Source organism: Mollisia scopiformis (assembly GCF_001500285.1).
Source record: "Mollisia scopiformis unplaced genomic scaffold LY89scaffold_14, whole genome shotgun sequence".
Lineage (NCBI taxonomy): Eukaryota > Fungi > Ascomycota > Leotiomycetes > Helotiales > Mollisiaceae > Mollisia > Mollisia scopiformis.
The window spans coordinates 532,911-546,064 of record NW_017263594.1 but is presented as its reverse complement, the minus strand read 5'-3'; the positions used below and the strand labels follow the sequence as shown (position 1 = coordinate 546,064).

The window sequence follows — 13,154 nt, the reverse complement described above, 5'->3', positions numbered from 1 at the left end:
GTTGTAACTAGCGCTTCTTACAAGGAATTTTGTGATAGGCAATCTGCGCTTCGTATAGCTGATTTCGGACAGGATTTCTAGCCGGATCGACTAGCTTCTTACACATAGCTTTTGTGACTTTTGAGGGCTTTCCAAGCTTGCCTGATCTCCCGCGTGTATGTCGATAAGCTAAGATACCTATATTTTCACGTTGCTTAAGCTAGCGTCGCGCGGTAGACTCAGTAGTGCTTTCATCCTTTGCGATCTGGCGTAGCGATTTGAATGAGATTTCTTTGTCGTACGCTGTGAAGAACCTAGTCTTTTTGATCGTATTAGCTTCGTGGCCACTAGAAGGGCCTGGCGGAGGGGTAATGCGGCTTGTGCGACGTGTAGTTGGGGCCATAGTGAGTGTTTAGAGTGATAATAGATAAATCGCAAAAATCGCGTTTCGCGATTTTTGGTGTTTTTGGCCCGTGCGCCACGAATTCGGGCACCCACTGGTGGTGGTCTTGTTCCCTCACTTTAAAATTGCGCGCACTTTTTTGGAAGAGCACTCCCTCCTTCACAGCATGATCAACTCCTATGGAATTCACAGTGGCTTGATTTTCACTGCGCCAAGTGAGCCAGCTCAAGAAATAGCGAAATGAAAATCGCGAAATATAAAAATCCGAGCGTGGAGACGCGGCCCGCATTCGGTTGTTTTGTCAGCAGCAACTCCTAGTCCCATTGCTTTCTCACCACATCTCTTACCTCCGAAGGATTCTCCGTCGACTTAGAAGAAATCGAGGACTAGGTGACCAAGATGGACCCGGGCTTTAGAGGAATTAACGTGAGTAGGATTGCAAGTCAATTTCAGCCCTGTACGTATTCCATGTCTAGATCAATTTCTTCCCCATGATTACGTTAGGTCTGGGGGCCTTCTTCGTGAGCGCAAGTATTTCCTCCTCAGCTTGTGGAACCTCAGAAGCGGTGATTATTATCAAGCAATGTGAGGCCCGTGATCAGTGATCGTGTCAAATATGTATATAAGTCTCTAGTGAGTCGTCCTTTCTCCTCAAGAGTCACTCTTCAGCGAGAGAGTAGAAGTATCAATCTACAATATGAAGCCTCAAACTTTCCTCCCCCTCTTTTCCGCCCTCTTCTCCCTCTCTAGCCTCGCTGTGGCACTTCCTCCTCCTCACAAAACAACAACCAATTCCTCAATCCCACAAACCATCTACGAATTCGGCAACGATACGTGGGTCGAAAACCTCGCCGTCCGCCACAACGGCAAAGTCCTCACAACAATCCTCTCTCCGCTCCCCCAAGTCTGGCAAATCGACCCCTTCACTCGCACTGGCGAGCTCATCTACCAATTCCCAGACGTGACTGGCGTCGCCGGAATCACAGAAGTGGAACCTGACATCTTCGCTGTTGCTGTGGGAAATTTCTCGCTTGAGACGTTCAAGGGAACCCTAGGGAGTTACAGCATTTGGAGCGTTGATTTCTCGAAGAAGGAGGTCGAGGTTAAGAAAGTGACGGATATGCCAGACGCGCAGTTCTTGAACGGGATGACGACTCTTCCCACGCAGGAGCATACGGTGTTGATTGCTGATTCGTTTCTTGGGGTTATGTATCACCTGGATGTAGTGACGGGTGCATACAGCGTTGCGATCGATAATCCGGATTTTAAGTTTAATGCTAGCGATTCTATACAGCTTGGTATCAACGGTATCCATTATCGAGATGGCTTCGTGTATTTCACCAACGTAAGTCCCTCCTTCAGTTATATCGACGCGGGTGGAAACTCACAGCCAACAAACAGACATTCCTCACACCCCTCATAGCCCGGATCCCCGTCCACGCGAACGGCTCAGCATCAGGTCCTGTCAAACCTATCTCCAGCAATTTCACCACACCAGACGATTTTGCACTCGATAGACATGGCAACGCGTGGATAGCGACTGATCCGAGCAACAGCCTGGTCAAAGTGACGCTTGATGGCGAGGCTACGGTCGTCGTTGGAGGTGCTGACGAGACGGTTTTGTTGGGAGGGACTTCGGCTGCTTTTGGGAGGACGGTGGAGGATTGGGAGGTTTTGTATGTTACTTCGAATGGGGGGTTGGGGAATCCGCCTGCGAGTGGGGTGCAGCCGGGGAGGTTGTATGCTGTTGATACGTCGAAGGTGTGAGGTAGTCGCTGAGAGGAGGTCTGGACTGTTCATGGAATGACTGTTGCTATCCGGAACGGAGTATATGGGGCACGAGGAGAGTTTCGATCATATTCAAATCAAATGTGTATACTTCACAGACGATCAAAATGGGAGAGCTAGAGGCAAAGTGAAATAATGTAGACCAAACAAATGAGACATGTTTAGCTCCAACTAGCCTTTTCTTTCTTGCATGTCTCCAAGCGCCAATAGAAAGGAGAATCCATGAGTCGTTACTAAACTAAGTTTTCAAGTATTTAAGAGCCGATTTCCAATCGCCAAACACCCCGCAAGATTCATTCCAAAGTTTACCCCACCACATAAGGCATCCCCTTCCAGCTTTTCCATGTCCCCTTTGTAGACTCCGGTGATAATCTCAAACACGGTGAAACACCACTTCTTGAATGAACGTTCAAGATGCCAGTCTTATTCTCAATCAAACCATCATTCCATGCTTCTTCCTCATGTGATCCAACAGCTTATCATGACGATAAAAAGCTCTTCTCCCCTTTCTGATACAACCATTAACATTGCAAGGGTGCGTAGGATCACTATGGGCACGCTGATGGCGATGAAGATCACCAATTCGCGCGAAGTCGATACCACAGTTTGCGTGGGGACAGACGAAGCGATTATTCCTAGTGATGATGGGATTCGAGCCAGTGGCTTGGGGAGCAGTAGCTGCTGGAGCGGAGACCGGATTGATGGTCGTTGCGTCAATGGGATCGGGATCAGTGGCAGTGTCGATGCTAAATGATGACGGAATGGTCGTGGACATTCCATTAGAGTTGAAAGTCATTTGCATGTTGTCCATCATTGTTGCTTCATTTCCCAAGTCATCATTGTTGAACATCGACGTGAAGTCAGACCCATCAAACAAGGCACTGGTGGTGTTGTTGCCGCCCCAGAACTCATTGCCATCATTTTCCAGCCGTGGGCAAGGTTCGACGATCTCAGGGAGAAAAGGGCAGTCGGCTCCTGGCTCGATGCCGGCAGCATGGTCCGGATTCAGAGGTTGTGAAGGTGTAAAGGTCGCTGAAAGTGTATTATCTGTAGCTTGGGTTTCCTGTGCTATACCGCTGTTGTTTGAGGGCTGTGGTGGTAGAAGAGCAGTATTCTGACCGTGAAGGCAACAGGGACCGTGGTTCGTGCCATGGATTGATTCTTGGTTGCCGTCTAGAGACTGCAAATGATAGACAATGCAGTTCTTAATTCCTTCGGAGGTGGAAGCATGGTTGATATGTTGATGGGGGCCAATGAGAAGTATCAAAGGTTGGCAAGTGTGGCTCTGGCTGAAAGCATCATTCTTGAATGGCCTCGCTAAAGCCAGGAAGCCCCCAAGACAACCTTGCCCTCTCTGACGCCCTTTTTCGGCGTCGGAGGCGGTGCTAGATTCGTTGGCCATATTCTGTCCAAGGGACAAAGGTGTTTTGAAGCCCTTCGGGGCGCTGAAGGGCGCAAGCGAAGAAGTTCTAGGGCTTAATACAAATAGAGCTGATCACGTGTTAGCAATTTTTGCATGCAGATAGGGGTACCTGAACGAACCTGAGTTGTAGTCTCGAGTTTCAGTCTTCGAGAAGCTCAAAAAGGCATCAAAATTCGACAGGAAAAGAAGATTTATAACAATTCAAGCCAGTATGGGCCACTTTCGCGGTAGAGTTCATGAAAAAAGTTCGACCGGGAATTCGTCCAGTTTTATGGAAGTCAGCCTTCACTTCCTCCGTAGCTTTTGGACATCTTAATATTTTGGTGTGCCGGAGATGAATTTGTTTGGCTGAAATTGGTTGTATGATGAGAATCGATTGGCTCGAGCAAAAGACATCGCATCGCAGAAAGGTATCCCCCGGCATCCCCCTGCATGACTGCCGAGCGGTCAACTTTGAGGCTCCAGCGCGCGAATCACAGGCATTTCAGCTCCTTACCATCCCCCCACTGTACTTGATATATCACATGACTGACAGATTCTGAAATGTGTCGTTGAACATAGGACGTAAAGCCCACATCAAGCCTGGGAACTGTATTTTCAGAGATAATATCACAAGTAGTTGATCCATTAGCAGGACGGGAGAGAATCGACCATGTGACATGCTAGAGATTCGCTACCTTTCAGCACAATGCTGAGTAGAATTTGAAAGTAGATTTTCAGTTGGCAGGTTCAAGCACCTTGCGAACTCTTCGACATATCTTTAGTTGGTCTAAATCGGATCAACCTCAATAAGAAAGCGAGCAAGAAGAAAGCGAGCATAGATAGAGAATTGAAACAAAATAAATTTCCAAGAATGGAGTCAGACCAATGCGAACCGTGCCTGACTGCTTCAGTAGAGCAGTCTGGTATATCGTCGTAATGATCTATCGGGAGACATGCCAGCTCGATTTATCATAGCGCAGTTGCCATCAGGCAAGAATTAAGTGCAGTTGTACAAGCAAATCAAAAACGTTCAGTGATTTATCGAGTTCTATCTATCGAGGGAGAGGAGAACGCAAATGCAAAGCAAGAAGCAACGTCGAGCAGGTCAAGGAAAACTGATCGGAGAATTCCTGCTCGCCAACGTCTACTAGCTCGTTCAAAGAGTGGGGCATTCAGGGGAGCCGAAACTCTAGATCACTTGATCTCCTCCTCAACATGATCAACTCTGGGACCGACATATACCCTAAACGAAAATATAAGCTTATCCCAAAAATATATCACCGCATTCGAGAAAGGGGTGAACTCACTTCCTCGCCCCAGCATACCACCAAACCAACGCAAAAACCGCAATCGCAGCACCCACCACCACTGCATAATTCCTATCCCTCATCAGCCTTCCATCACCATATATCTCTAGCAGACAACTCACATATTGACCGCTATAACCGGTCTCGAGGTCGGGAACAGCAGCACAACAGTAACATAACTAACCCACGCCAGCGCCACGTAATTAACCCATCTACTCCACTTTCCCAATGTAAAAGGCCCCTTTCGAATATCGAGTTGTTTGCCGTAGTAAAGTTTCATGGCGACAACGGCCATGTATGAACAATCGAGCGCCGGGGCAGTGATGCCGAAGATGCTGTTGATGGTTTCGACGCTGCCGAGCGCGATGAGGCAGAGGAGGCAGCAGAGGAGGGTTACGAGCCAGACGCTGTGAAGTGGTGTTTGAGTCCGGGGATTCATTTTCTTCAGCGTGCTGGTGTGGTTGTTAGTTTGGGTTATGAGAAGAGAGGAGGTGACTCACGAGGAGAATGGAAGAGCGTGGTCGCGGGAGAAGGCGTAGCACATTCTTGTGTCTGCTAACATGGCTGCACATCCTAGGAACGGCGTGTCAGCTTGGGCCCCAAGAGACCAGAGGTGCAATACCTGTGAAGAACTGGATTAAGATCGCCCAGAACCACATTGCCAAAGCTGCCTTCTTGCCATTTGCATTGTAGAATATTTGAGCAACAGGGTTACCAAGGCCAGAACCGAGGATTGCTGTAACATCACCGGCGCAGAAGCCGAAGGTAACGTTTAGGAGCCATCCCACAACCTGATGTTTGTTAGCATAAAATAACGGCGTCCGGGAGAAAGTACTTTCTCCAGAAATTATGACTGCCTGAGTGATTGCAACTGGTCCTCGGATGGCGGCTTGCTTGGTCTCTTCGGAGATGTGAGTCGTGGCATCTATTGGAGTTCTTCATGAGCTATCAAACATTTCAATATTTGCCGAGAAGAATTACCATAATCTGTCATAGTCCATGCAACCGAGAGAAAACCAATCATGAACGAGAAGCCTTTCGAATTCCAGTTCGAGCCATCAGTCACAGTTCCGAACACTTCGCTAGCCGGGTTAAGATTGGGAGTCAAGGTAAGAAGTGCTATGCAGATTGCCACAGATGCAATGACTATCATGTCAGAGCCTTTACGAAGCACCTTCTGGCTGCTTGACTTACCATTGACCGGCGCGAACCACAGAATAAATTCATGCAGCCACTTCGTAGGAAACGAGCAAATGAATCCCATGATGATGAGGATAGCCACTGAGACGCCAACGGTGTGCTCCGCGGTCCTAAATCCAGCAAATTACTGATCAGTATATGCCCCCTGAAGAAGGTGGGGAGAAGAGATCGGAAAACGCGCTTACGGCGTATACGCAAATGTCCCAGTAGTTTCATCATAATCCGAACCCATTGCACAAGCAGCTAAGAGCATCTGACCAACAGAATAGCCAACACTTGTCACGCCTGCTGTTTGTCCAAGAAAGTTGCTCCACCCTACGATCCATGAGGCCAGAGGCACATGTCTCTCGGGAACGACATATTTGGTAACGAAATACATCCCGCCCTGTCAATATCAATCAGTATATGGGAAGGGCGGGGTAGGTCCTTAACATACTGCTGTTGGGTACGCGGATACAAGCTCAGCAACTGAAGTATTGTGTTAGTGTTCCATTGGTCTTCCAAATACGAGTTGAGACTATTTACTGGATAGGGCAATGCTCATGGAGAAAAAGGTCCCGGCGAACCACTAAAGATTTCAAATTAGTCCATATCTCTCGGATAATTATGCCACCAAAGATACAGAAAAATAGATTTCGACCACGTCACCCATTTGTGAAGACAGGGCTCGAGGCGCGGAGAACGCAAGACACAACCATCCGACTTACAGTCCAAACTGCGGTTGCTGGTCCGCCAGCCGAAAGTGGTACAGCATAAGTTGCAGGTACGGAACCAAGTACTCCCATGATAGAGATCGCATAGGATAGAGTGGATAGCCTCGTGAATTCTCGCTTGAATTCCTATTTGGTGAAGTGAGGATTTATGTCTTCGGTCCAACAATTGGGCATACCTGCTTGTATCCAATTTCTCTCAACAACTCGTCATCTGAGTTGACAATATCATGCATCTTTCCTACTTCAGTATCACGGACCTGAACAGGTGCAATATCCTCATAGCTCTTCTCCTTGCTTGATACTGCAGATTCAGACATTGTTTCTAAAGAGTTGTTGATGCTGCCGGAACGTTGAGTGGTTCCAAGTTACATTGCAAAGTGCGAGTAGAAGTAAGGCTAAAGCAGAGTATGATATGCAGAAGGCTCCTTTCGAAATGAAGGTGTTTGTACCCCGTGTCAAGGACTGGGCTCAAAAGACATCGCTTCCTACGTGAAAGTTACCGACGCTACGGTCCGTGTATCGAAGGCGGTGACAAAATGATCGTGCAGCTACTCCATGGGTCGAAGATAACGACTTCACTCTGACAGGGATCGTATGCGCTCTCGGCGCTCGCTGCGGTCCTTGCGGTCCGCCCCCAGAAGGCTCCACTTCTGACCCTGGCGAGTTTTTGTGCTGGTAACGAATGAACGCTGGGCGGTCGCTTCGAGATGCAATATGCCCTTTTGGGTATGAATTCGAGAGCTCGAATACTGACGATACTTTCAGAGGACAGAAAGCGCACCAACCGCTGTGACGGTTTTGACGGAGAAAAGTGCCGTCTGGTGCAGGGATGAACCGCTCTCCTCCTAAGGAGTGTGGCATGATAGTGTAAATCAAGTTTCCATATGTATTTTAACATCCGTTATATTCCTATCTCCTCCAAAGGTATGGGCAAGAACACTTCTTCGAAACTCTTATCATGGAACTCAATTTTAACTTTCCCATTCTAGGACCCGAGTCTAGGGTCCATCTATCAAGCACAACTTTGTTAGCAAGCTTGCTAGGTATTGTGCTGGCGATTAGCTCGTATGGATTATTGCTCGTGCGAAGGTTGCTCACGAAGATGAAGGTTCCAGCTCTGGATTTCTCAGATGTCGTCCCCTTTCCAGGCTTCGACGTCTCAAGCACACTGCCATTTCCCTACAGGCCCTTTCGAGCAGGGAGGTATACAATGACTATGGGTATTCGAAAGATGCCGGAGGACGATTGGCTTGTGATTGACAACTTGTATCTGCAAGAACAGGAATTGAGAAGACATCTTCTCCGCACTAATCGGGAAGGGGTCCTGCAATGTCTTCCGAAAGCAGAGGAAGCATGCAAAGAAGCACTACAGGCCATCGTCGATTTCTTGACAAAGAGATTCCCATTGCATTTTCAACTTCCAAAGGACAGACCAGGATATATTCACAACGCCATCACAGACAGGACATTCAGGATCGCAGAACCATTGCAACAACATCCCTTGGAAATTGCTGCGCAGCTGGTAATGGAGGATATCAACTTGTTGATGCAGGGAGTTGGAGAGCATCCAAATGAGTATTACTTGTTCGTCCGAGCGCACCAAGGTCCACAGGCGATTGCTGATGCTCCGAATATAGACAGGCCAGCTACTCGATGGCTCCAGCTGGTTGGTATATACAAGAGCGTATAGGATGGCCATTGTGGAGGATTCATCACCCTGTGCCGATGTGGAATGAAAAGCTCAGAAAACCTATGGAGAAGTGTGTATGCACTCAGCTCAACTCGAACCCTGACTGACTTGCTTAGGTTCTTTCTCGGGCTCAAGGTATCCAGCCCTGTCCAGAGAAACAACTACTTCATGCAGATGGACGATACGATGTTTCAACAAGACCCTTTCCCAGACTCGTGGCCATGTCCACCGAAGATAGAAGACATTCGGATTCGACACGAAAGACAAACATTGCGCAGACTACCCCGCACCAGGGCTGTAATGTTCATGGTGCGAACATACTTGACGCCAGTGACAGATCTGGTGGACGAGAAAGACAATCTTTGGGCCTTCAGAGAGGCAATAAGAGCGTGGCCGTTAGAAATGGCAAAGTACAAAGGAAGACATGTTTGGGGTAAAGTCTTTGAGGATTGGTGTCAAGAAGTGCTTGGAGACTATGTTCCAAGTGACGATGGTGATGTAGAAAGGTCAAGATCGCTGGGTGCGGCATGATGAGCAACAGTTGAGCGGAGACGCATCAGATATCAGAAGAAGGAAGGAGGAAGGAGGAAGGAGAGGCTGAGAATGTTCTGTAACCGATTTCGAGCATGGTGTGGCCTAGTCCAATTTAGGAATGGCAAAAACTTCACGTGCACCTGCCTGGCTGAGCTGGTGATTCCTCGAGCACTTTACAGTAAGGGTGGCTTTTCTTCGTTTCATCAAAACTTTCTCTCAGATACTGAAGCTGGAGTATTCCATGAGCGAGTTCGGGATCTTTTTATTCCCAGACCGGAATTCCGTCCTGCATATTTTTCGCTTTTGACTGCCTTTCATTTGCCGCTGTCCCCTGCACCACTGCCCGGGAGTTGCAGCCACCCACTTCCGCCTTTGTCATATTGATAAGACGTGTCGGGGATCATCCAATGGCGATAAGGTGATGCCCACCAATTCAAAGGCTGCAATGCACACCAACATGCAATGGCTGCTCACTCTGAAGGCCTCGCACCAACATGCACACTTGTGCTCACTCGCAATCGACAGCCTCGTTGCGACTCTGCCATATTTTCTGCTCTTCTACTTCTACTTCTCTTCCCCTCTTACAAATCCTGTCTTACTTGCGCGAGAGCTCTCGTATCTCTGAAGATGGTCTTCGATCGACCGTTTGGTCCTTGCTGGCAAGCGTAGTTTCAATGGCGTCGCAAGCCTCGTCTCCCAGTATTTCTGGGCAAGGCCATGGATCAGAGGGCAACAAGAACCGTCCAAAGAGCAACATCACACGTGTGCGAACAGGCAAGTGGCCTTCTTTCCTGCTTCTTCTATGGCCTTGATTTCGTAGAAGCGCGTCACTGACTCAATCTTATGAGTATAGGATGTTTTACGTGCAGAAAGCGAAGGAAGAAGTGTGATGGTAAGCGACATTTGATATGATTCGTGCAATTTTTACTTCAAAGATGAACCGGGAACCTTTCAATTCACAAATTCCAATTCGTGCTTGGGATGCTGATCTTTGAGCAGAAAGGAGGCCCATTTGCTCGAATTGTCAAAGGACAAATGTGGTGTGTGAAGGCTTTCCTCAGCAAGTCTTCTGGGAGACTCGAAGCGCAGCAAGAAGAGCAGTGGTCTCGAGGTCAAATTCAGTCACAAGCCCAACGTTCTACACTTCTCCAACTTCTGGGGCAGGAATTCCTGATCTCAGCATGGACTTTGGACAGTGGATAGACCATTTGCCTTCCCAATTCTCTCCGCCGTATCAAGGACATGCTCTAGCCCGCCTGGAAGATCGACCGCTCGACGATGATATGGGCTACATCTTTGATCAATTCAATGGCTCGGCAATCGGAGGCGTCGCGAGTCTAGATCAAGCACCTGGTTTTCTCGATTACCAGGGAATTTCTCGCGAACTTGTAATCAGGGAAGATCCATCACAGGAGCGAGCTATAACCCAAAACGCCTTCCAGGAAGCGTTTATTCCAATCGAGCTACCATTTCTGATCACGGGGGTGGACACAACTATACACCAAAGGCTTTTTTGTCATTTCACAGGCGTGATGAGCCAACTCCTTACCACTTTCTCTGGGCAGTCGAACCCTTTCAATCAAGTCGTTATCCCAATGGCCATGGAGGATCACAACGTGATGGATACTTTGCTATGTCTAGCCGGCTCCCACCTGTTAAAGGTACAACCTACGGTGTTGAACGGAGAATTGCTAGCTGAGAAGCGACGATTGCATGAAAATGCTCTACGAACACAAGAACTTCGTGTCCAAGATCTAAGGAAGTCATTCACGGGATCTGGCCTACCTTATTCTATCCAATATCAAGAAACTGTTCTCGCCACGTCGCTACTTCTCTGTCTCTTTGAAATCTGCGAAGGAAGCAGTGATGGAAGTTGGAAGTACCATCTTAAAATCGCCCGAGAAATCATCACCATGGCATCAGAATCCCAAGGCCCAGGTTCTCCCTCAAGCAGAACAACAGACATCAACCCCTTCCTCCTCGAGTTCTTCCTCTACCACGACTCCCTCGCAACGGTAACCAGTCCCTCCAACCCAGTCAATACACCCAAATTCCGCAACAAAGCCGAGATCTCCGACCAAGATACCTCCATGGTCGGCGTCCAAGACGGCCTCATCGAATTCATCATCCAAATCTCCGCCCTCCGAGCTGAAGCAGACGCCAGCAACCACCAACCCGACGGGAACGTGATCTGCAAAGCAGTTCAAATCTGGCAAGACCTCGCGAACTGGAGACCCCGATCCATCACCACCAAAGAGCGACGACTAATCACGGAGTTCTACCAATGGGCTCTGTTCATCTGGCTCTATTCCATCGTCTACCCGGACGGCAAAGCCGATGCCAAGGTCCAGAGCGCCGTACAGCGGATCGCGGAGGGGATGTGCGAGATTAACTCCGGAGATGGAGTTATGGCTTGTTTGTTGTTTCCTTTGTTTGTGATTGGGTCGGCGGCTATTACGAACAGGGATCGGGAGACGGTATTGGCGCATTTTAGGAAGTTGAGGAATTGGAGCGCGTTGGGGAACATTGATTTGACGGAGAAGGTTGTTAGGAAGATGTGGATGGATCATGATGTTGGGTTGCCGGGGTCTTGGGATTGGGTTAAACAGTTGGAAACTCATGGGATGAGTCTTTTGGTTACGTGATGATGATGATGGGATGAGGTGGTTCGGCCAAGAGTGTAGGATCTGGGGAAAATATTCATACATCTATAATGTTACTTCTCATTTTATCTTGTATTCTTTGCTTTGGTTCATTGCTTGCTCGAGGCCTTCAACATATGCCAGCTGGAAATACCTTCTCATTCACATTCATATTCACGTCCACATTTCTCTATGTCCCAATATTCAGCTGTCTCCGCATCCTCCTCAGCTCAAACATTCTTGATCTTCACACTTATCTCAACACCCACTCCCTGCTCCCCAGCAGCAAGCGTTCTCAGCGCTCTCTCCCTTCCCCTCCACCTTTCCACTTCCTCGCAACTCAACCTCTAACCCTAATCCCTCCCTCTTATAAATCAAGGCAAAGATCAGCATCACCTAGTATTGAACCCTCTCTTATCTATCTATCTATCTAAGAACAAGGTGAACTCAAAAGTGGGGTCCTCGAGCGGTGCGCCAGATCCGCTATCTTGGATCTTGGATATCTGCCCCGCATTTCTGGGAACGCTGATACCGCTGCCATGGTTGAGGGATCAGGGGTTATTGGCTTGGGACGTGGGGCTGGGGTTGAGATAGATTGATAGTTTGGGGCTGGGGGCCATTGTTTAGGAGTGGGATATTGAGGGGAAGGTATGTTTGGTTTCAGTTTGGGCGGGGATGAGGGTTTGAATGTTCGTTCTTGAGTGGGATATCTGACGTGAAGTCAATGTCTGGTCTGTTGAAAGAGTCTGAGAAACTGGTATTCATTGTTGATGAGTAGGACATCAAATTTACTGACGTGCTATGGAAACTCTCACAAAAGAACCATATACTCTCCATGATGGATAACAACACACAAGGTGTTTACCTCACGTTCAAGATCCTAGCTACCCTGAGCAAAGCCCCAGACGGAAATGGAAGACTAGCATCTCGATGCACCGATCTAGGTCAAACTTTGTGAAGATTGGCAATATCTGTCTTTGTTCTGATATCTGAGAGTTTGAATATCTGTGTCCGAGTCTAGCATTGTGAGACTGTCAATGTCTAGCGGCGACTTGAATATAAAGATAAGAAGGCTCAGAAGGAGGAGGAGGAGGAGGAGGAGGAGGAGTATGCCAAGAACGTCTATGAGGGCGAGAAGCAATATCGAGAAGCAAGCATTGGAAGCTCATCAAGCAGAACAAGGATTTGAGGATTGAAAACTTGAAGTGATGGAAGTCCGTGACTGTGAGAACCCCAAACCAGGCATGTGTGGCCGTTTGATTGTTGGGATTGGATCTTGCTACTGACACACTCATTACAACGATCCCCGATAAATACCAGCGTTTGGAGTTTGACACTAGCTGATAGCATAAGCAGCTCGATTTATGAACCGAAATTGAGCTTTAGCAAGGAATGAATATCTAATCTCAACTCAAACATTACTTCTAACTATCTGTTGCTGACTTCGACTCTACAAAGTCGGGTATCAAAACACATCCTTCCTCTCTAACACA

General features: G+C 48.1%; 6 protein-coding genes across 6 annotated transcripts; 3 read left to right on the top strand and 3 right to left on the bottom strand.

The window, feature by feature from the left end:
* Positions 1–760: 760 nt before the first annotated feature.
* LY89DRAFT_685725 (uncharacterized protein) lies at positions 761–2,339 on the top strand (the record flags this gene model as incomplete). Its single annotated transcript, XM_018215140.1, has 2 exons — positions 761–1,727; positions 1,784–2,339. Coding segments are annotated over exons 1-2 (998 nt in total), but the record flags the coding sequence as incomplete, so codon positions are not given.
* A 264-nt stretch (positions 2,340–2,603) lies between these two features.
* LY89DRAFT_544911 (uncharacterized protein) lies at positions 2,604–2,795 on the bottom strand (the record flags this gene model as incomplete). Its single annotated transcript, XM_018208226.2, has 1 exon — positions 2,604–2,795. A coding segment is annotated over one exon (192 nt), but the record flags the coding sequence as incomplete, so codon positions are not given.
* Positions 2,796–4,603: 1,808 nt separating this feature from the next.
* On the bottom strand, positions 4,604–7,550 carry LY89DRAFT_783053 (amino acid permease 2). Its single transcript, XM_018222644.1, has 13 exons — positions 6,972–7,550; positions 6,790–6,921; positions 6,608–6,650; positions 6,519–6,550; positions 6,268–6,467; positions 6,077–6,192; positions 5,864–6,028; positions 5,722–5,807; positions 5,505–5,673; positions 5,383–5,455; positions 5,005–5,334; positions 4,883–4,954; positions 4,604–4,818 (listed from the first exon to the last, which is right to left on the bottom strand). The coding sequence occupies exons 1-13, from the start codon at positions 7,110–7,112 to the stop codon at positions 4,770–4,772; spliced, it is 1,608 nt and encodes a 535-aa protein (XP_018070139.1). The 5' UTR covers positions 7,113–7,550; the 3' UTR covers positions 4,604–4,769.
* Positions 7,551–7,897: 347 nt separating this feature from the next.
* LY89DRAFT_734932 (uncharacterized protein) lies at positions 7,898–9,016 on the top strand (the record flags this gene model as incomplete). The annotated part of the gene is made up of 3 exons (XM_018219950.1): positions 7,898–8,379; positions 8,433–8,555; positions 8,602–9,016. The coding sequence occupies 3 exons, from the start codon at positions 7,898–7,900 to the stop codon at positions 9,014–9,016; spliced, it is 1,020 nt and encodes a 339-aa protein (XP_018070138.1).
* Positions 9,017–9,483: 467 nt separating this feature from the next.
* Positions 9,484–12,105, top strand: LY89DRAFT_95884 (uncharacterized protein). The gene is made up of 3 exons (XM_018223533.1): positions 9,484–9,793; positions 9,873–9,911; positions 10,019–12,105. The coding sequence occupies exons 1-3, from the start codon at positions 9,514–9,516 to the stop codon at positions 11,662–11,664; spliced, it is 1,965 nt and encodes a 654-aa protein (XP_018070137.1). The 5' UTR covers positions 9,484–9,513; the 3' UTR covers positions 11,665–12,105.
* Positions 12,106–12,596: 491 nt separating this feature from the next.
* Positions 12,597–13,059, bottom strand: LY89DRAFT_95863 (uncharacterized protein). The gene has a single exon (XM_018223532.1). It carries the CDS (start codon positions 12,954–12,956, stop codon positions 12,696–12,698), a length of 261 nt encoding a protein of 86 aa, XP_018070136.1. The 5' UTR covers positions 12,957–13,059; the 3' UTR covers positions 12,597–12,695.
* Between the last annotated feature and the right edge of the window lie 95 nt (positions 13,060–13,154).